This window comes from Macrobrachium rosenbergii, chromosome 4 (genome assembly GCF_040412425.1).
Source record: "Macrobrachium rosenbergii isolate ZJJX-2024 chromosome 4, ASM4041242v1, whole genome shotgun sequence".
Taxonomy (NCBI): domain Eukaryota; kingdom Metazoa; phylum Arthropoda; class Malacostraca; order Decapoda; family Palaemonidae; genus Macrobrachium; species Macrobrachium rosenbergii.
Window position 1 is genome coordinate 64,265,252 of NC_089744.1, and position 24,456 is coordinate 64,289,707.

At 36.7% G+C, this 24,456-nt stretch overlaps 1 protein-coding gene across 7 annotated transcripts in view; it reads right to left on the reverse strand.

The window, feature by feature from the left end:
- The window catches only part of LOC136835256 (RUN and FYVE domain-containing protein 2-like), a 126,638-nt gene that overhangs the window by 32,856 nt on the left and 69,326 nt on the right, over window positions 1–24,456 (reverse strand). For 4 of the 7 annotated variants that reach the window (XM_067098590.1, XM_067098571.1, XM_067098581.1 and 1 more), the window contains exons 5-8: window positions 21,783–21,990; window positions 21,253–21,410; window positions 18,500–18,677; window positions 14,205–14,465 (exon numbers count right to left, since the gene is read on the reverse strand). In XM_067098590.1, the coding sequence (XP_066954691.1) occupies window positions 14,205–14,465; window positions 18,500–18,677; window positions 21,253–21,410; window positions 21,783–21,990 (805 nt within the window). Of the gene's footprint in view, window positions 1–14,204; window positions 14,466–14,720; window positions 14,796–18,499; window positions 18,678–21,252; window positions 21,411–21,782; window positions 21,991–24,456 lie in introns of all 7 variants that reach the window. The other 3 variants (XM_067098546.1, XM_067098540.1, XM_067098552.1) reach the window with 1 other exon arrangement.

Genomic DNA, 24,456 nt, shown 5'->3' on the forward strand with positions numbered 1-24,456 from the left:
AAGGGTTTTCAGCTGGAGATTTAAAGAAAGAGAAGATAGTGATGTAGGGTTAGAAATGATACTAATAAAGAAATATTAGTTTCATGTGCAGATAAGATAATGATGAATGGGGATGGGGGAGCCTTGGAAATGTACTCCACGCAAACTCTGGGAGCATAGTATGTGATAAGTATCAGCTGGGCTCCTGTGGGCACCAGGAGAGTTTGAAGACCTAGCCATACTTGGATGAAAACTATGAGATGGGAAGCTGGAGATCAGCAGAGATCTGTATAAGTGAAAGTGAATTTTTAAGCAGCTCTTCTCCCATCCTCATCATTCAAAAGATTTTTAAAAAGCACGTGTATGCCCTACGCTTTTCTCAGGTTGCCCCCTGTAAGGCACATGTATAAAGTTTCCCTAATGTCTACTACATAAACAAACACTGAGCAACCCCACTACCAACAAAGAGACTTGGCAGCAGTCACCTTCTCTCCCAGCATTTGCCTGGTATTCTGTCAAGGAGCGATAGGAACTTTCTCATCTTGCAGAGGGATGCATTCTTACTCTGCCAAATAATAAGTGCAAATCCTTGCATATGTCTTAGGAAGTACATGTCACAGAAGAAGCCCAAAAGGTTGGTCATGCATGATCTTCCTTTACAAATCTATGCTTCCAATCTAGAACTAGACTGCTGGATTCTAAATGTCTCATTATGTTGTCTGATACGATAGATTCTCATCTCTTCCTGTGAAAGGGAGTCAAGCTGATAGGTCTGTAGTTCCATTGGTCATCCTCAGAAACAGTCTTCAATACTGCTGCCATATTTTGCAGTTTTCAATTTTTCATGCCTTTCTTTCCTCCAGGGATATCATGAAAATGCCACAGTAGCAAGGAGCAATATTCCCTAATTTTCTGACCACCCTTGGGTGGGATCCATCAGTACCTGGCAACTTATTTCTGTTCCATAAGAGCTCATTCTCTAAGTATCTGACTGAGAGAGAGAGATATGACAAAAGTTTTGATGAACTTCCACACTTTTTAGTCCTGCACTCAGCAAAAACATGCTTATTATTATTATTATATTACTATTCACTGAAGGATATCAGTGCTTCATCAGGATTTATTTTATACTTAATTTTCTTATTTACTATGTGCAAATAAATTTTTCTCTGGCACTAAAGGACGCTAAGAGATGGCCAATATTCACTGCTTTAATTTAACAGGCAAAAGTGTTCTACTGACATTTTAACCTTTTTTAATTACAGATAAAAATACATGAGTAAAAAGTAGGTAGCCATACTCATTTTCCGCAGTCAGACCTGTAGCGCTAGTTGTGTAGAAGTGCTGATCTTTCTTCCCTTCTCTGAGAACTATGATCACATGGAGGATGGTTAGACTGACTGGCGGTGGGAGTACTTATATGCAGGCTCTGCAAGCCTCAACGTGGTAAAGATGACAGTGTGTGTGACATTCCAGCAGGCTCACTTGGGTTAGCTGTAGACCTAAATCAGTTATTGTGTGTGAAGGATGTGATGCTGTAACATCTAGGAATTGCAAGGTCATCTTACTGGATGTTTCCATGAGGATGGTCCAGGGTCTATCAACTACAGGAGTGCTACAAAAGACAACAAGTCTTTTTAAGAAAGTCTGTACCAGACTGGTGCATCAAGTACATGGTGGCCCTTTTATGAACAAATGAGGGTTGCTCAGGTGAGATTTCTTGGAAAAGCTCTGCTTGCTCCACAGACATCAGCTGTAAACATCACACTATTGGCAAGAAAGGTAATGAACACTCAACAGGTTATCAACTATACAAGGAGAACAGTAATCATATTCACTTTAATTTCAAGTTCAGTCTAAATATTTGACTGTTTTTTAACGCTAAACATCAGCATCACCTGCAAAGATAAGTTGCCTTCCATGTTCGTCTCCCCTTCTCCATATGTGAGAACTATCACTAGTTGTAACACCCCATCAGAAGGTACCTGTTGCTTAAAGCATGGTGAACACTATAATTGGCACTAAAGGTTCTCTGCAGCATCGCTTTCTCCCTCATACTTTCCATGTTTTCTTTCATCTCCATTTAAAAGAAAGAAGGAACACAACTTGAACCCAAGGATAAAATTTGGCAAGGTAAGGCAGTAAGGATTACAAAATTACTTGCTAACTTTGGTATTACAATTCTAATACAGAGAGAAAATGTGAAACTCTCTCTCTCTCTTTCTTATGATTTAATTTTTGTAACTTGTTTCATATGAAACTGTGATGTAATTATTTTTTGATGGGCTTCAAATGAAACATCATTAATTATCTTGTTGCATAATTAACTTCACTACAAGATAATCGAGACAAAATATTTATACCTGAAAGTTAGGGGTATACCACAGTTTAGCATTTCTACTCTCTTATAAAGATCACTGATAAAGGAACACAGAATGAAAAATTTAACCCTTATTTAAAGTAACACATAACCCAATTCTACTCCTGTTTACAGTGACAGTGCCTATTCTTGCCCCTATTCATGGCAACACATATTCTTACTCCTATTCACAGAAACACACACAACCTATTCTTAGCCCTATTCACAGTAACATACAGCCCCTATTCTTACCCTATTCATGGTAACACAGCCCCTATTCTTATCCCTATTCACAGTAACATACAGCCCCTATTCTCACCCTAGTCATGGTGACATACAACCCATAATCAGGGTAACACAACCAATTCTCTCTCTCTCTCTCATTGTTATCCATCTGATATAGAATACCACTATGCAAGGTTTCTTTATATATTTTCATTACCTGTTATATCCTCAGACACAGTTCATTAAAATCCCTAGCAAGCTATATATATATATATATACAGTATACTATATACTGTAATATGCAAAATACATAAACCTGGCTTAGTAATTTGTTGCAACCTGCCAAAATCTAAATGGTGTCATGTAACATACTGACCATTTGCTACAGATTGTCTTAATCAGATCAACAAAAACAATAATAAAGAAACTTTACAGCAGCCCTTTAGCCTCAACTGCATTGTTTCCTACTTTTACTTTTCATCCATCCCCTGTTGCTCTCTTCTCAAACTACTGTGAACCTTTTTTACTTTGCACTGCCCATCTTTCCACCCACTTATTTAAAAGCCAATCTTTTACCCAACCTTTTATAAGTAAAAATGTGACCTGGTGGTCTGGTTAAACTCATTTACAATACCAACATTGCAACTACTTTAGGTGAGGGAATGGTGAAGATTCAAAAACTTCCTCCCTCTCCCTGTGTACAATTTTGCATAAAAGTTTTATGCATCAACCTCATTTGACCAGTATTGTTTTGCATATAAAATTCAAACAAAGAAATCAGAACAATTTTCTACAGATTCATTTCTTTTAAATACTGTACTGTAATTTACATCTAGGTTACTGAGTATCATTTTTATGATCAATACACAGTTAAAAGTATTGGAATCTCAATTAGCATACCTGGCAATAAAAAGGTAAGAGTGTAACTAATTCACTACTGACAAGTAAGAAGTTTAGTTAAAATAAAAGAATACAGCATATTATTTACATATTTTCTTGTCTGGTGGGCACTGAGTCACTTAACCTTGTTATTTCTTTTTAGATTTAACTTGTTCAACAATATACAATACACTAATGTTTAAAGTCCAACCTGAAGATTGGTAACAAGACACAGTAATGGATGATTTTTAATATACAGTATTCCTATAAATGACTTTTCCACTGTAAAGTGAAGTTGTAGCTCCTTCAATTTCCAAACAAAAGTTTTAAAAATTTTAGAGTAATGGTCTTACTTAGTAAATGAATCTCTAATAAAATGGTAAAAAAAAAACGAATTTTTTTCTTCTTTGCAAGTGTTAATTCCAGTCAGTTTTAAAAACCATTAAGATATGAATCAATATTATCCTCACCTTTATTGAAACAAACTCCAAACCATCCTGAAGTAAGTTTTGTTCTTAGAAAGACATCTTGATTAACCATATTTATTTTTCCATAAATATCAGATAGTAAGCACAAGCACCTTATTGGTAGTGATCACAACAGTCTAAAGGAAGATACAGAAGTACTTACACATGAAAGGCTCACAATACTGTATGTGAAAAATGAAAGGATATCAAGCACACAAAGCTCAAAACAGTCCATACACTGGAAATGCAAACTGCAGACTGTTCCCCTTAATAATTTGTTCCAATGTGCTGCGAGGGAAAGCATAACAAGACATGCTTACACAAACCAGCAGAACAGGTGTTACTGGAGCACAAGACCTATCATTTAACTAAAGGATGAACAGATCTAATACTAAGATTAATTCATATCTAGCCTAATTGACGATCTTTTTCATCACAAACCTATCAATCACATAACAGCATTTGTTTGCTGTCCAAAAGTACCCAGGAATATATTCTTATGTCATGCAACCACATGAAGCTGAACAGCTAAGACTGACTGCTCATGCATATACATCTTCTCTCCTAAATGCTTATATATTTGTGAAGTCGTTATGCCAACAAGAAACTCCTAAGCTTTTGCCTCTGAAATTTAGAAATCTTTCTTCATTTATATTCCTCTTTTCCATAACTTTCACTCACTTATCATCAATAACCTTATTCCTTCTTCCATCCCTTCTTTTAAAATGGGTACTGGTAACCAATGTTACTTACAGGTTTTGTCCAGCATGCTTTCTTTAAATATTTGTTTATAACTTTATGTTGTGTATGAAAATTTAGCTCTTCTCTGTTTTGGTGCACAATGCAGATACACTGGGTCATCAACTAATGGGAGCTTTGCAGGTATGGCTTCTTGATAAGTAAAAAATCTGTTAAGAAGACCAGACAATACAGCCTACACAATACTCCAGAGCTAGTGTGGCTATTTTGTGAAAATCTGTCTTGCTCTTTCTTCTATTTCTTTTTTAGTATCATTATTTCATTCTAAGTTTGGTGGAGGGTTTTGTAATCTGTTAAAAATATTGTACTAATAAATGGAACAATAAAAGTAGACATAATAAGAGTAACAAAAAAGTACTATATGAACTACGAATGACATGATGTGCAAAGATGATTTTATACTAAACAAGTAGCTATTAATTTTTACTCCACTACGGTATCTCCACATTAATAATCTAATAAACCTTTCATCCAAATCTTTGTGTGTGTGGGGGCAAGGTCTATTAAAGGTATATTATTTTTAGTGTATACAGGTAGTGCTCGAGTTATGATAATTCATCTTACGATAATTCGAGTTTGCGATGGGGTTAGCAATTAATACCGATACGACAATATTTAGAAAATATTTTTAAATTTCGTCCGGGCGCAGGCAACAGTGTACAATCAGGCAGCAAGAGAGACCAACTTCTTTTCCTCTATCTCTTTATTCTATCTTCTAGTTAAAAAATTAAGAGAATGATAAAAGTATTGTAACCTTATACTCTTGCGAAAATGCGTACAGCCATAAACAACCGAACAAGAAACTGTTGTTTTGCTAATAACCGAAGAGGATAACAACTGTTTTGCTTGTATTTCAACCATCGTATGGTTAAAAAATGACTGTACTTACATTAAAAAATGACATTAAGTACAACAGGACTGATATATTTTTACATTATACCCTTATCTGCTTTGGAGAAACGATCGGCAAGGAAATGTACTGCTACATTAAATTTAAGCTGCAAGTTGTAGTTGAAGCTCATAAAACAATGTTCAACCTACTAATGACTATAAATTATCGTGCAGTGGCAACATGAATGAAACTCGACCATAAATAAAATTGGAGAGAAAGTATTTTAATCATAACTACTGGGCATGAAAGAACACACATTACTGCTGTTTTCACGCCAATAAAAGATAAATACGTAAAGCTCGTATTATGATAATGAAATCAAGAGAAAATAGCGAACAGAATCTTGATTCTTTTTACACAAGACGAACATGCCCCCAAACGGCCAGCCGCCAACGTCATCTATTAACGAAAAAAAATAACTAAATTAATTTCACAACGAGACATATTTAAGTTATATTTCGACTTAAAGACACTTCAAATAATGAAAAATATCCTTGTCCCATATAAATAAAGTATCTAGAGATTCATTTACGCTAACTAGAAGCAAGAAAATAAACACCGCGTGATCGATTCCCAAACCAAAACTTTTTATCGCTACGATCGCAGTTTATAATGCAAATGCAATATGAGATTATATACAACTAGATACAGTGTAGTAAAGCATAACTTTTTAAAAGATCCATGTAAAAGATGTACATCTTTATTCTGATGTTTATATAATACGGTATTAATATGTGAAAATAGAGTACAGTATAATGTAGGCTAGGCTACCTTATATGATATACCAAAGTGTAGGCTTAGACTTGTTTGTTATTCAATTTCTCTTTATACTGAATTATCATAAGTCAATCTGCATTGAACCTGCAGAATTAGCTGACACTAATAATTACTATACTGTACTGTGTATGTATAGAGTATACTGCGTAGTGTAGGCTAGGCTACCAAATATGTATAGATGGTACTGATTACCCTAGTGTAGGCTAGGCCATATTCAAGATACGATTTTTTCAACAAACGATGGGTTTTTTGGAACCTAACCCCATCGTAAGTAGGGCAACACCTGTACCAGTGATATGATTGCTGGCCTGGAAAACAAGGTTGTCCGGTATGCCAATGATGAAACATTTGTTGTAGCCAAGTCTCCACTCATGAGAAATGAAGTTGCCCTTAGTCTAAATTGTCACATGGAGGAGATTAGTGAATGGTGCAGTTGGAGGGATAAGAGGGTGAGCTCCAGCAAAACAAAAACCCTATTGATAACTAGATCTTATACTAATTTCCACCCTACTCTTCCCTTCAAGTGGATAGGACTCTGCTGAATGAGTCGAAGCTTTAATTAAACTTGGCATAACTTTAGACTCACATCTTACTTTTGAGAAACATCTAATGAAAGTGTAAGCAAATGCTGCATGGATGTTAAGTATTGTACATAAGGCCTCAATTACTTATAGCAGTGATAAAATAAATGCAACCTGTTTTAGGTCATCTGTCCTTCTGTTACTAGAATACTGTTCTCAGGTGTGGATGTCTGCTTCTGGTAGGTTTCTGGTTCCTAACATAAGCAGTTATGACGTGGACCATCAACGGATGGTCTCTCACTTGTTAAGTATTCATGAGTTGTACTTTAACATACATTTTTCACTTTTACAATTGATCCCTCATCTTCTTTTCATACTGAGAGCAACCAGATTTGCTGAACAGCAGCATCAATAAGCACTACAGATTTCCACTACAGCATGAGTATTAATGAAAACTCACTCAATGATTGTGACTGCAAAGATACTTATTTTCCTCCATCATTTTGACCTAGTCACCTCTGTTGCTGGTGTCAAAAGGGAAAACTTTTACTAGCAGCTTATTACACAAGACGGTCCATGCTTGAGCAGGGAGGACCTTTGGGAGCTCCTCCTCCCCTTCCTTACTTAGCTGGCATTAGAGGAAGCATTCTTTGCTACATATTATGTCCCTGTCCCCTACAATCCTGGAGAGGTTGCCAACCAACCACTCTTATGACACATCCATTTCTGCTCATATTGAGACACTGTTCATCTGGTTGAATTCTAAGAAGAAACCAACACATCAGCAGCTGGGGCAATGCAAGAGGTGTCCTCTGTGGAGGTTAAGGGCTGGTCTTAGACCTTGCAACAACCATACTACTAATAAATAAGTTTTTGCAGTAGAGGTGAAGCTGGATGGCTACTCAATATACCCAACAGAAAAACGTATAACCTCTCATAGGCCACCATAAAAAAGAACATCCTGACACAAGTCAGACAGTGGATGGGAAAAAAAAAAAAGAGGGATTTCAAGGGACTATGATCATCCAATAGCTGCTCTGAATACCCACCTCCAAGACCATAAACTTAGGATATTTTACTACATCCACGTTTCCTAGGATATTTTACTACATCCACGTTTCCTCACATCATGCCCTCTTCCATGGAAGGTAGAGCCAAGAGAACTCAAGCTTCCACCATTTGGTCACCAATAATCCTGTTCCTGATGAGCTGAGTTGATGGAAAGTTTCTCCAAGAATTTCTTGCCATAATCAATTGGCAAAAGTTCTTTCTGGCAATGGTGGCAGCAAATTTCAAGAGGACAGTGTATTTATTTGGAACATCCTCAACCCTGCATACAAGGATGATGTAAATTTACATACACTTTACACTGAAGAAGCATGACACATATACAAGGGACATTTATGACCTGTTGTCCTGTTCAGACACTGAAGATGTAAGGACCTCTATCTCCTCAATCTGCACTAGTTACCAAAGAAGCTAATCAAGGAATTATATGATGAGCTAACAATTACAGCAATCAGGGTAGCAATAACAAACCTGGGTGCATTAACTTCAGAGCAACCTTCAACTACAGCCAAGCTCAACCATACTTCCCCCTCTTCTTCAAGCAGACCTAGGCAGCACAGGACTCCATCTACTCCCTCAAAAAGTTGTATCCTGCTAATCCTTCCAGACACACAATATCAAGAAGACAGCAGTCACCCTTTTGGCTGAGGAAAAACAAATTTCCAGCTTTAGGAGGATGGAGATGATTGAAGTCATTGTCCATCCTTGGACAATTCTTCTCTTAGTGGTGGCTAGTCTTCAGATATTCTGGAGACCATGGCAGGAGATAAGAGATGAGATGTGGTCAGTGCACATGGGTAATGCTGGTTACAGACTCCTCTTCCTATTTCTGGAAATAAATTTACTCCTTGCATCACACCCTATGCCTACAGAGGCAACCCCAAGAGTTTCAAAGACTTGAACTACAAAGTGAAGATGATGACAAAGACAGGGACAGATGGATTGCAGGCTTTCAGTCATATGTTTTGTGATGGAGGTAAAAAAAGGTTTGCACCTGATCATCAACAGAAGTGGAGCCAGTGAGGCAGCCTATCGAGATTTGAGATTTCTTGGGAACCTTGGACCTCCTTGGAACTCCATATGAACTTTCACATCGGGATATGTCCATTATATTTCAATTTCATGCTCTGTTTTTGCCTAACAATAACTCTCTGCAGGTCTTCAGTCATATTTTGGCACAAGTGGCTGACTACATGCATTGGTCTGGCATAAGACTGAGAGGATACTGTATCTACAAGACTTACTGGTTTTTGCAGAGACAGCAACAGAACATGCAGAACCTTGACCATCTTAAAAAATAAGCTGGACCTGCAAATAAACTGGAAGAAGTCAGACTTCATTCCATACACAAAGAACATGTATCTGGATACTGGAGATCAACACACAGCAGTATCTCTCCTTCAGGAGACAGGATTAAGAGACTCGTACCCAGATTTGAGCACTAGCCAAGTACTCCAGCCAAGCTGTAGCAGTCGATGATAAGACATATTTTACCTGATTGAAACTTGTTACCCATAGCTGCTTTGGGATGAGGTCCCTCGTGCTGCAGCTCTCAAATTTGGGTTGGTTGCGACTGTCCCAAGTGCGTAACCAATCATAGTCTCTGAGTACAGCGCTACTAGATCTCCAGTGGTGGCAGGATCCTAGCAATTTTTAAGTAGGAAAACTTCCATTTCCTTGGAAGCCAGAAGTTCTGTTTATGGAAGCACAGATGAACAATTAGGAGGCAAACCCCTTGTTCAGCGAGCAATGGGAACCTGGTAGGAAGTAGCACAACTTCCAGGAACTGAAGACTGCACCCTTGGCTCTCCAAACATTTTTGTATCAATAAAAGGAAAAGGTGTTGGGGGTAATGACAAACAACTTCAAAACCATATCCCACCTCAGAAACCAAGAAGGAACAAGATCTAAACCACCGTGTCATGTAGTGATGGAAATCTTTATGTAAGCTGAGGCCAAGTTTTGAAATCATTAGCAGTCATGATTAAGAAGGCAAAATAACACTGCAGATGGCCTCAGCAGAGAGAAATAAAGCAATGCCAGAGAAGTCACTCTATCTGGAAGTCTTCAAGGTTCTATAGTGACACTGGGGCATAGCCAAAAGGAAAATAGTCATGATGAGCCTACACCATGTTTTCAGTTTATTGCTCAGCACAGCCAGAACCAGTGGCCAGGAGGATGGATTTCATGATGCAAGCAAGGGAGAGCCTGGAGGCTCACTTCTTTCCTCCATTTGGCCTAGATGGGCATGTGCTAGCAAAGGTTATGGCTTCCACACACAAAGATGATGTTGACTGCATTGCTATGGTTGCAACAGGACTATTTGCAAACCTTTCTTATCTTCTAGTGGTCCATCCCTGGAGCATGTCACTTTGGAGGAGCTTCTGAAGCTTCCATGCTTCCTCAAGTTCCACAAAGATCCTTGCACCCAGCATCTTCATGTCTGGAGATTATCAAGAGAGTCCTCAGAGAATGAGACTTTTTTACAAGTTACTGCTGCAGCCATCACCCATACCTGCTGATCCTCAATCTTCAACCTTCACCAGCCCAAGAGGAGGAGGAGATTTTATTGGTGGTTTAATGAGGACATCATTCCAGACAATGGTCTATTCCCATTACTGTAGATTTTCCTCTATTTATCCCTCTGGAAAAAGCTTCAAATTTCCATAATCAAGTTACAGGGTAGTCCTCTCACAAATGCTGGAATTCCAAGGTATTAAAATGATGGCTTCAAGGGATCTGAGATGGCTCTTTCACTACTTTGGAAGGAGCTACCTCTGAGATTGATCCAACTTCCTAAGAGGGACCTCTCCTTAGTTCTCAGGATGCTTCAAAACTGTCGTTTTTCACTTAACCATAAAAATTCCCTTCCTGCTAGCCTCCTCTTCAAGGCAGATTTGTGACCTGCATGCCCTGGAAGGCAGAGTTACTTATACTGAAGGTATGTCTTCAGTAGGTCTGTCCTTTGCTCCAGACTTCGGACTGCTCTTGTGTGCTGATTGTGTTCTCTGTGTTCAAGCCACCTTCATCTTTTCATCCTTATCTCACCAACAATTGGATCTTATGTAATTTCCTTTATGGTATAATTTCTAAATTCATCATGCCACCTGACTCCTAGTAATCTTCTTAAAGCTTTATCATCAAATAAACAAAATCTTTTGGATATGGTTTCATTGTCTTACCATGATTCAAGTCAATATGGCAATAGATAATTCTTCATTCAATTTTGATCTACTTAATTTCCAGCATTCTCAATGTTTAATTTTCCTTTTGGCCTTTTACGAAGCTTCAGTTTAGGAGGACATGTACCAGATGTCATTTCTAAACTAATATGAATACTTACTCATAAAAATAGTTACATTTTTTAATTATATTACACAAAAGACCTGTGGGTCCCTGTGCTTCACTAGGTTATACCAATATCTTTGTCTCAGCTCTCAGCCTCACTAACATGTTTGTTTCACACAGTCGTCAATATTAGTTTTTGTAGTTCCTGGATCTTTAGTGTGGTATAGCTGTAAAATCTTGAATTCAATCATGAACCAAAACATAAAGCTCCTTGTGCTACTGAAAGTGATCCTGAGAGACCATAGAAAGTGCTAGATTTTCTGTGTATTGTAGACTCATCTTCTGCAGTTGCCCACCATTATGGCATTAATGGGTCAACATTGAGGTGCATGCACAGGCATCAGTTTAAGTAGCAGTTGATGCAGCTGTACAAGCTGGTAAAAAAAATACTGCATCATATATAAAATGCTCTGTCTTTCATATAGAAATAACTACTTTTCTGTTGGTGTAGGATGGACATAAAAAAGGCATCTCAACAGATCCAAACTGATTTGTGAAAAAGCCAGCTTGTTGTATGAATCAGCAAGGAGAGTAAAAAAACCTGAGCTCTAGCTCTGCAGACTTCAAAGCCAACAAAGGTTGGTTTGGTAATTTCAGCTGGAGGTTTGGACTGCAAAAAGTAAAGATTACAACAGAATCAACTTTTGCTGACCAAGAAGCAGCTGCACTATCAAGATATTTACAGAGCAAGAACATTTACCAGAGCAGGTATCCAATACCAATGAAACCACTGTTCTATAAAAAAACTCCACAAAAAAAGTCAAGCATCTGGTCTTGGAAAAGAAGACAGACTGATGCTGCTGCTTTGTACTAAAGCCACTGGGCTTATGATCAAGGCAGCGTTGATTTGTAAGCTGCTAATCTATGAGCATTAATGCGAAAGATAAATTCCAACTGCCAGTCTTTTGGATGCGTAACAAGAAAGCATGGACTACCACATAACACTTTGTCCGGAGTGGTTTCAACAGTAAAGAACTGCCTTTTAAGATCCTCTGATTCTGGACAATGCCCCTGGCCATCCAGAATACCAAGAAGGCATCAAAGTCATCTACTTGTCCTAACACGCCAACAATCCCGCCTCTAAATAATAGGGTAATAAGAAGTTTAAGGCCCATTACCCTCAGTACTCCATGAAGTGAATTGTTCAGGCTGTGAAAGATAATCGATGATCCCAACAATAAAAATATAAACGTGGACACTTTACACAACATATGTCATGAATATCTTCAAAAAAGCCCAGAAAGCTATCAAGTATAAAACATTTAAGTCAGGCTGGAAAAAGCTTTGGCTACAATGCGTCTATGACTTCACTGGATTTACAACAGAACTTACCAAGGAAAAAACTGAAACTGAGACTATGGCAAAGAAAGGTGGGGAGCAGTTTGAACATATGGAATTAAGGGAAATTCAAGATTTAATTGACATCACCACAACTGATACCACCACAACCGAGTTAGCAGAAAGCAACTTGATGGAGCTGACCTGAATACAAGATGAAGACGAAGCAGTACCAGAAAATGAAGCAGTACCAGAAAACAAGTTTAAATTTGATAATACCACAGAGGGATTGCATCAGTTCACCATTGTCATGGAGTATTCCGATGATACTGTATGGACTTTTAATGATTCATGGCAGATACTAAGTAACTGCACCATATAATTCAATCTTTGAAGACAAGAAAAAGCAGAAGCAGCCATTACACCATATAAATCAATTTGCCCAGAAATGAAAAAGAAAAATGTCCAACAAATAAAAATGTATTTCCCAAAAGTTACAAACAGAATTGCATCCACCTTTTCCATTCTTCTACGTCTAACAACCCTGTCATCACAGAGGCTTCGAGACCACCCAATCCTCCTCCTATATGGAACTATTGATGAAGAAGATGAAAATCCTGATGGATCACCTCTACTTCTGTAATAAATAATAATGCTGTACAGTTAATAAAAATTTGTCAAATGTGTGTCTTAATATGTAAGGGTAATAACTGTACAGCATGAATTGGATCAGTGTTTGTGTTTCTTAATCATTTTCATTATCATCATCAGTCAAGATCACTGCGTCAGTGTGAACTTCAAGCGGAAGTCGATACATATTAGCATATCTTTACACATGTATTTTCAATATCACAGTAATGCTTTTACAACGGTATATTGTAGTATCATTGTACAGGTACAGCACTTATATATTTTCCCCCCCCTCTCTCTCTCTCTCTCTCTCTCTCTCTCTCTCTCTCTCTCTCTCTCTCTCTCTCTCTCTCTCTCTCTCTCTCTCTAATGTTAATACTGTACTACACTGTATAGTAGAAAGTTCTCTCTCTCTCTCTCTCTCTCTCTCTCTCTCTCTCTCTCTCTCTCTCTCTCTCTCTCTAATGTTAATACTGTACTACACTGTATAGTAGAAAGTGTACTGCAATGCACTGTACTGTACTGTCATGTAATCAAAATATATTGTATATAATTTGCCAAACTGTATGTTAAATACTGATGCAGTTCATGGTTATCCTTACTGTACACTGTACAGTTTCAGAACTAATGTGTTTAGTAGGTCAAAGATTATTTGTGGATTTTCACTTTTTCTGAGGGTTTGGTGCCCCCCAACTTAAAAAAAATTTGAGGTATATGTAATTTGGTGAAATTTTTCCAAATTGTTTGTCAAGTGCACACAATAAAGTTAGTTCGAAGCAATCTACTTTCAAACATTTTACATTTTGCTTCTTTTTTTTTTATGTTTTCGTGATACTGGTGAACATGCTACACCTGAATACCAACAGTAAGCAAACTAATATAAAGTATTTTCTTCTGTGATATCAATCAACATCTCCTTCTTGCCCTCCTACCAATTACCTAAGTACAGTATAGTCCACTGATAGCCAGTTACCTGTCAGAGGTATATATAAAACAAAAACTGATAATGAAAAGTAACTTACCTGCAATTTCCTATACATTTCCAAGTTAATGACTTTAATATCATCAAGCTGACGTCGTAATGATACAATTGTGTCTTGTTTTTCATGTATATCCTTTTCCAGTAGCTTAGCTGCCATTTCGCTTTCTGCTTTCATTTGTATTTGAAGTTCTAATTCTCTCTCTACCTGTTTGCGATGGGCACTTTCTTCCTCTAACTGCCTTTTCAAATCCTGCATTTCTTCTTCACAGCCAATGACACTTATTCGGTTTGCTCTCATAGCCTAGCAAAATGGAGAAGAGACAATATGATATGATTAAGAAAAAACCTTGTACTGTACAGGTATATGCAAATACAGTATTGTCTATATGCCCCAATTACAGTATACCTAAAACTAGTAAATCTTACTGCAATCCTAATTCACAAGAAACGCTAAATAATATGCATACACTGTGCAAAGAAAATAAAAAGTGTTAAAAGAAGACGAGAAAAGACAGTGCAATCATTTGGTGAGAACAATGTTAATTAAATACAGTACCGTAAATTCTTTACCAGTGGAACCTTTTGAATAGGAAGGCGACATTACATGGTCAAATGTGCGACGAGGACTCCACTTTGAAACAAAACAAATACAAAAGTTAGAGCTAACTTGCCCAAATGATCACAAGGATAGAAGAGTCTTGATGGAAATAAATATGACAGCACATACAGCGTATCAGAAAGCTCATAGCCACAAACAAGAACACCTAAAGGATGCAATACTTTCTCAGAGCATACATGTAAAGAGGCCAATCTCTCACTAGAGGAGACAGTTCGTATACGAAAGATCACACTTGGTTGCTTTAGTCAAAAAAATAAAAACTTTTGAGCTTAAAAAGACACTCCACAGAACATCAACACTTTACCCTCTCCTTATTCTCATTTTAGTTCTTTCTAGAGCTTTCAAGATACTAAATTAAATTTTGCTTCTGTAACATTATTTTTGTTAAGGTTACATAATCTCCTATCTTTCTTACTCATCAGCATGTGCTTCTAAACTTTCATTCATTCTAGAAATGTCAATTTTCCATGAAGACATGAAGACCTTTTGAATATCACAAAGTCTACATGTAATTTGGCTATCCATAACTAATTGGAAACAGTTATGCTTATTATACAGTGATATTTTGCCTCTTCCAAATTTTCCAAATGAATGCAAAATAGTTACCAAATTGTGAGACAAAATAAATTCAATACATGTACTGGTACCAGTTATATTTTACAGAAAGTATAAAAAATAAAATTCATAACCACTTCCTGTTTAACTAACAAAACTTACAAAACTTCAAAAGAAAATTTTGACGTTTCACAGTATACAAAACATTTCTGTACAAAAGCTTTTTGACATTCCAGACAGTCATATACCTGAGAGCTATGATGAAAAATTTAGCTCTGTAGTGAAAGAAAAACATTCACCCATGTCTTCATAGTTAGTTTACAAATTTAAAGACGAATCTCTTCAGCACATAGTATAGCTTCTTCACAGTAACAAGAACAAACCCTCCTTTCTTTAATAAAATAAAATGCATTCTTTATTAAAATAAAATACATTCATTTTAATTCTTTTAAACTACACACAACAACAACAACAAATGTAAATAAAAAATGTTACTTGAATGAAAAGGATTGCCCAGCATTACCCTCATCAAACTGACAAGTTCCAAAAGAAACTTGCTCCCACCAGACATCTGTTTTGATGAAATTTTTTTGCAATCAAATGTACAACTTATGCCAGCCCATGTTCAAGGTATTCCTTCCCCAATTAAAAAATTGTTCTGTCGAATGAATTAGAATAAAATATGATAGAACAGAACACTGAATTTAGGCCAGAGGCGAAGCTCTGGGGCCTATAAGGTCATTCAGTGTAGAAATGGAAACTGAGAGTAAAAAGGTCTGAAAGGTGTAACAGGAGGAAAACATTGCAGTTGCACTATAAATCAATTGTTAGGAGAGGGTGGAAAGTAAGGCAAGAAAGAGAAAAGGAATGGAGGTACAGTAAAAGGAATGAAAGGAGTTGCAGCTAGGGGCTGAAGGGACACTGCAAAGAACCTTAAGTAACACCTTCAGTGCACCACGAGGTGCACTCATGGCACTACTCCCCTACGAGGGCTGAATGAATTAATCATAAAATTTATGCTATAAAGCTAAGCACTGGGGCAGTTTCAGCCATTCACTGCTTAAGAAAGCAAAAAGAGGAATTAATTGTAAAATTTATGCTATAAAGCTAAGCACTAGGACAGTTACAGCCATTCATTTCTTCAGACAGCAAAAAGAAGGAGATGGAGTGGTTGGACAAGATGAAGTAATCATGAAATGATATAGCATACAAGTATTTAAAGATGAAACTAAGAGAAATCCCCATAGTTTCAGTTAGAGGTAATAATTAGAGGTTGGACAGCAAGATAGAAGAAATAAAGTGGGAATGGAGGTAAAGTAAGAGGCAAAAAAAGTGAGTGCAGCTAGGGCCAATGCCTACTATGTACCATGTGAGGTGCACTGATAGCACTAATCCCAACTGGGCATCTCCTGGCCAGTAGCACTGCACATGAGCCCCACAGATCATAGAGTTACAGGCAGCCAAAAGCCTCACTTTTTGTGTAGTCATAATATTTGCTAAATATAAAAATAGTGGCAATTTCTATTATACATAAGTTTTTGTGGAAAACATTTTTTTTAATTAGGTCTGTTTCACAACAAATGCTCAAATCCCAATTTATTTTGAAAGGATCATGCTGCTAAAAACCCCTTAATTGACTAATTGCAAGAGGTCCATTTGAGAGCTGCTGGGATTGAGATAAACAATGTAACCAAAGGCTCTAAAGATACAGGTAGTCACATCTTTAAGGATGAAACCCTAAGAATCACATCAAACTAAGGAGCTGTAACTGTAAGACAAAACAATACCTTAAAAAGAAATGTTGGAGAGGACCGTACTCAATAACATATAAAGGCAACAAGCTCCTAAAAGTTTATGTCTTGAGGAATAACATAATGACTGGAGAGAGGAGGAAATGATGAAGAAAATTAATCTGGCAATCCTCAACTGAAGTGGTATCCCACCGCTACTAAAGGTTGCAACTAATAATGACCAAGCTTAATGAGTGTCAAATCCCCAAGTCAGGTTCACAAATGACTGGCACCTCATCTGCCAGAGGGTTTTTATTCTAGGTGGCATGACAGATGTAAGTACCTGAATATCTTTGAGAATCCATATGGAAGTTACAAGCTTATGGGTTAACCACTCAGATCAATCTCATATAATTCACTTCCAGACTTGGAATTCTTAGCCACTCAATTATTTCCCAAATCATTCAACCTTCAGCTTTTCAAGATGCAGGTCTACCACCATTAAAGAGGAGATTTATATTATCATGCCTTCTTGCAAGCTGAGACATCTTTAGGGGAACCTTGTTTGTGTCGGCCTGTACCCCACTGAAATAGTATATATATGACAATGATTTTTACTTGATATGAATACACTGAAAAAAAGGAGAAAAATACAATAACACATGAACCAACAGTCATGGTACAATAGAGGACTTAAGTTAACTGGGTTCATGATAAAACTACTAAAGCTGTAGTAAAAATACTTTGTACAAGAGGGTGACTGGAAAAAATATACTACTGTAATTGAAAAAATGTACTAACCTCTGAATATTAAGAGACATGTATGCTTCAACAATTATAAACCACAGTCCCACCAATAGATAGTAATACAGTAAGGCAGCGAGTTTTATAAAGGCATTTAATGATTTTATAATATTTTATCTTCCTTTCCAAAACTGTCTACCACTTACATATGTAATTTTCTATAATAATTTATATACTGTAAACAAAGTACCTTCCACAATAAGAATGCACCACAGGTTATGAAATGTATGCATTCCATGAGCATCTACTTAGCTACGCTGGCTAAAGAACATGAAAAAATTATTCAAAACTACACAGCCATAAAGTGCATTTCTATGGCCTTTTAAAGTTCATAACAGAATTTATTTCTCTTACTCTGATTAACTCCCATGCCTAAACAGTAATGCTGTACTAAAGAAAAAGCCCTTGAACATGTAATTGGGACTAAAAATCAACTAGTAAGGAGGTGTAACTGTTATGCAACCTGTAAACTACATTCTTATGACATTTAAGTCTATTCTCAGTCTTACTCACATCAGAAATGGAATTTCTTTAAGTGAACAATGTGCATCATTACATCATACAATCGGAAACAGATAAAATACAATAAATAAATGTTCTGACTGCAAGTATGATTGTAATACCAACCTCTCTCTCTATTTCTTCTTGTTGCTGCTGAGTAGGAAGGCCTTTGTCTTTACGCAAACGATCATTGTCTTCTTGAAGGTGAATGATAGAGTTTTTAGCAATGGCCAAGTCTTCTTTCATGAGTGCATTTGTAGTTGTTAATGCCTCCATCTTTGCCTGAAGATTAGTAACTGTTGCGCTGGAGAAAAATCGAACAAAAGAATTATTTAAAAAAAGAACTATAATCACACACATTGTTATAAAGATCAAATAAATATTTTCAATACATTTTATGCATTTTCTTAACCTAATACAATTTTTATCCAACATGTATACAGTACAGGCAGTCCCTGGGTTACAACGGGTCCGGCTTACAACATTCCGAGGTTATGACGCTTTTCAAATATATTCATCAGAAATTATTTCCCAGTTTACGACGCATGTTCCAGGGTTACGACGCGTCGTACGCTGATCCGACGGAATAAATATGGCTCTAAAACGGCAGAATAATAAAAATCTGGAGGGTTTGTTTCATGAAAAACTCAATAAAAATACAGTTTACATTGTTTTCAATACACCCAGAGCATTAAACGTAAGGTTTTCTTAGGATTTCTGACAATTTTTGACAATTTTTCGGTTTATGATGATTTTCGGCTTACGACGCGGCCGGTGTAAGAAAGGAACCCACGTCATAAACTGAGGACTGCCTGTATTAATAAATAAAAAAGTTCCTTTGAAAACAAACTCATTTGTGGCAAGGGTGTACAGTTACTTAAATTTTGAAATGCTAAGCATTTTTATGCACAGGATTGAGCAACATACAAAATCCTAGGTAATGTACAGTTTTCAAAAAGAAAAACACAATGCTCATAGACATGACCTAATGTATCACAAAAGCAGACAGCTACCAGCCTGGCCCACAGTATCCTGATTATAAAGGATTCCAGTTACAAAGTTCATTCACTATCATAAGTTGGGACACGGACATCCATGGGACACAACTCCAACCACATGACTTAGCTCTTACAGTGCTAGCCTGTAGGAACTGATCTTAAATGAGGGGTCAAAATTATGAATATTATCACTAAAATAACCATAATCATGAAGACCAGAAGGTGAAAAGACTTCAGGAATGCTCATCAGACTCAACAACAGAAATGCCACAATCAGAGGGAATACTGATAGGAGGGGACCTCAGTGGCCACACAGAAATGGACACAGTTGTGTGGAGGATGTGATGAGAAAATACATCTTGGGAGACAAGAAATAAAGTTGGTACAAACAATGTTGAAGAAGCTTGGATAGAGACTGATAACTTGCATGAGTGGAAAAGCTGCAACAAAAGTTCTAAATAAGAGTTCAAGCCAAAGTTTTTTCTGCATGATTTAGAAGGAAACAGAAGAAAAAGCACTGTTAACAAAATCAAATGTATGGAGGTGATTACTCTATTCCAAGGAAAATGACATCCCTAATGTAGATTCCAGTCTCCAACTAACAGCAAGCCACTAATCTCATCATACTACAGTAAAAGCTTTGAGCTACTAAAGCACTAAAAATATGACCTAATTGTATTTGTCTTTCTACTGTAGATATTTTTCTATTTAGAGATAATTTTAAATCTAACTAAACCTCCTTTGGAAAATACATATGACTAAAATTCCCAATGATATTTTGGAATTCTTTTCATACAGAATTACACTGTAGAGTAAAACATCTAATGCATTTTACTCATTTGCATACTAATTTAGTGTAAATATGAGATAAAGTTTACATATATAATCACTTCACATCCTCGAGAAATACAAAGGTTGTGTCCCAGTGTGAAATGGTCTTGTTACTACACTGATCTCATGTTTTAGGGATGCCATGATCTTTCCATCTCCTCTCACAGTTAAAAGTTGCAGTTGACAGCATGGGAGCATCAATGTCAACAGAAGAGGAAAACACACCATCTTCCCTTACATACACCTCTTTCATTACCTCTGCCCTTTATCAAAGGGTTTTATTTGTTTAGATTACCATAATGCCATTCTTACTATACCTGAAAGTAAAACTGACTGGACCTATTGACATACCCTAATCATTCACAAGATATACGTTTCAATCATACAACTGATGCTTTTTATCATTACTGATACAGTTTGAGTTATTGCAGTGAGTATTCCAAGGTCTGGAAATGTCAAAACTATTGCCAAGGCTTTGGATGTTAATAATCTATGCAATCTTCCCTCATGTAGCCCCACATGATAAGTAAGGGATAAAGTACGGTTAATAACATGTCTTTTAAAAATCAAGTATTACTGAGACTTGCAGCAAACTTAACTGTATGGAGCAAGCAGCAGTAGGTGACACTGATGCCTAAAAGCCAATGAAGTAAGAGATCACGAATAAGTTCACTAACAGGTTCCTTATCTCCAATGAAGGGTAGTGATGGTGCACTGGTGTTACAATAATCTTAATCATATTGTAATATAATAGGTGAAAGATTAGCAAGAAAGTACCCACTGTTATTACTGCACTTGGCAATGACAACTGAAACTGGCAAAGAAAAGTTAGGAAGTGGGAGGTATGTCTAAAAATATCAGGAAATGAAAGTGCTTGGTTATGTACATTTTTCACTGATCTGCTTCTCAAACATAGAGAATATGTTCTTGTAAGTTAGTGATCTGCATGTTGGATGAACACATTACATGACACCAGTTTAATTAATATTAATCCAACCTACGGCAAAGCTGAAGAATGAGGAAGGGCTACAATGAGGACCTAACACTTACTTGAGATGACGATTAAGTTCTTCAATGTAATTTTTTTGATCAAGGACTTTTGTCATATCTGTCTGTTCTGGAACATCATCAGGGCTAGAATCTGCACCTGAATTTCTCAGGTAGAGTGAAAAATCAATGACACCCATTTGGCTATCTAAATCTTCCTCCTGTTGAGAAAATGAAAAACGTTGCATCATTTATTCATTCAAAATTTATCTGACCCTATAAAACAAAGAAGGCTGATATATCATAATATAATCACATGTAGACTGCATATGCTATCAGGGGCACAGCAAAAATAACATTCAGGCCCATTCCTTGTTAGAATAAAAAAAATTGATTAAATACAGTATTTGGTTATTATTTCCATTATTACTGTACAGTGCCTGAGTTTAAAATATACTCTAAACAAAACCATTTACACCCCAAGAAAATATGTTTCTGTAAAAATAAATAAATAACACATACATGATAACAAAACATGAGTCATTGCATGTCAATGATTGTTTAAAAAAAAAAAAGTGGAAAAAAATACTCACCTTAACACACAGGTTACAATCTATAACATTCAGGCCTACCAAAAGACCCATAATGACAATAGATTCATCAGCCAACATCAGAGCACCCGGTTCATAGAATTCAGTTAACAAGTCATCCCTCCTCTCGATCAACAATCGAAAATAGTCAGCCAGTTTCTTCTGCATTAACGCCAAACGAAGCCATGCACGCGCTCTCCCAATGTGGGTCCTGATAAGACAAGTAAATACAATTTAGTCTGCTTTCTATGCTCCATAAATACACACGTTTCTTTATCATGTAATACCCAATGTAGTGTACACTATTCACAGATAATAGACTCATTCACTGGACAATATAAAACTTCTGGTATTCCCACAGGAGCGAGGCCTTCCACTATTACAGCTGATGTGGATGAAATCAATAGCTACTTAATGATCGATATTTCAGGATGGCCAAAAGAGAAAGGTTGGATGACAATGGAGACAGCAACTTCTCAAACTCCCTACTATTAAGAACTTAGTCAGTACTGTATACATTCACGAAGCAATGAGTGATGTATTAAAATAAATGCAACTTCACTACCACCAGCTGGAAAGGAGTACTGTAGTTGACTCAACGGTGAACCAGCTGGTGCCAAAGCAGGCTGTCATTGTCTTCAGATATTTGGCAGATGTATACAGTACTGTATTAAACTTTTCATGTTCTTGTTGATGCTGCTTGATGTCTCTTCAGGCATATAACTGTGTAAAACTAAACTCCCCAACTCCCCACTACATACCTCATACTGCAGTAATAACCAACCAATGATTCACTTATGCAGAATCAGTGACCTTGTGACCATTCATTAGTAACACTGGTGGAAGACTAAGCATATATTTATCCTCTTATTTTCTTTGTTTCTTCCACACTGTAAAAGGAGGGTTTTGCTCTTAATGGACAAAACAAAATATGCCCAATATTGACATCTAGCTGATTCTAATGAACTATAAAACTGCTACTGTATCTGCATTTTTATATATAATTTTCTTGGGTTTGGTGTCTATGAAACCAAGTGGCTCAGTGTGAAATTTAAAGTTCTGATAACCACCAAAAACTGGCCATAATCTGAATATACCTGCAGATTTTGGAATCAAGTTTATACCAACTGCATGTATGGTTCCACTAAAGAAATCATAGGGTACCATCTACAGTTTGGAATTGTTTAGTACCGTTTCACTTAATTATTCTAATTCATAAAATTAAGTTTTTCATGGCAGAACTATGGTAACCTTTGTCCTGGTGTGTTGGTGTTAACAATTATGAGAGAGTGGTTACATTAAGGTGCCTGCCCATGGCATTTGGCCCCATTATAAAGTATGCAAGCATTGCTGCCTTATGATTGAAGGGTTTTTCTTTAAATTTTTACCGATTATGAAACAATTAATACTGAAAATACATGAGTAAAGAAATAACAAAATTTGACCTTTAAGTCTATAAATTTTACAACTGAAAGAAATTGATGTCTTTTTCATACATAATATACATACGCACAAAAAGATGAATTCAAAAAGTTTTCCTTATGGGAGACCAAAGATATATACTGTACTGTAGTTATACTACATGGTGTGTAAGTTTCCCCGAATTTTGTTCTTTCTTCTTAGAGGTATGTTTGATTACTTTTTTTGAAATATAAGTTTTCATAAAACAGCAACAAAAAATTTTGCTTATCTTGTAATAACTATGAAACTATGATAGGTAGAATGCTGATATCTGCATGCTGATATCTGCAGTTAAAGTATTTCTTCATATAAGAAACATCCCCTGAAATTTACAAAATAATTGGACGAAAAGAAATGTGCTACCTGCTTGGTTTTCTCTTGGGTGATTGACATTCATGAGATATCTCCAATGGAGACTTGCTTTTGTTCTGATTTCTTTTATCTCTTCAATTCTCATAGTGCATATAAACCTCTTATAATACATCTCTTCTTTGCTCCTATTATGACAGAAAAAATTGTACTCAGAAATGTACTAAAAAGCAGGGTGTGACATGACTCACGAAGTACACTGTGCCACTACGACATGTCCGAAGGAAATGTTACCATATACTGTACTTGCATATTTTTTTTATTCATGAATAGACACCCTGTAAAGATATCCTGAAGAAATAAAACATAATATTCATTCTATTTTTACCATTTGTCAAAAAAATAAATTGACTCGTAAATTATTTCACTCATAATAACATATATTTCATACAAAACCGGAATGGTAATGAGGAAGATTGCTATTCATCTGCATATGTCTGTATACAGGCAGTCCGATCAGTTATCGGCAGGGGTTCTGTTCTGACAGCGTGACAGTAACCGAAAATCGCACGGCGCCTCTATTAGGTATGTATCGGCACCAGTACCCAATTACAGGCAGCGATAAGCAGAAATTGGCGATTTTCGGTGCCGAAAATTGCTGATTTTCATTGCTAGACAAGCCCCGTAAAACCAGATCATCGATAACTGAGCCCGCCGATAACCAGGGACTGCCAGTATCTGTATACAGGCACTCCCCAGTTATCAGTGGGGGTTCCATTCTGATGGCATGACAATAACTGAAAATTGCCGATAACTGAAAATCATGATTTTTCATTGATTTTCGGAGCTTATCAGCACCCAAAATCGCCAATTTTTGGTTACTGGGGCCTCTGTTAGGTATGTACTG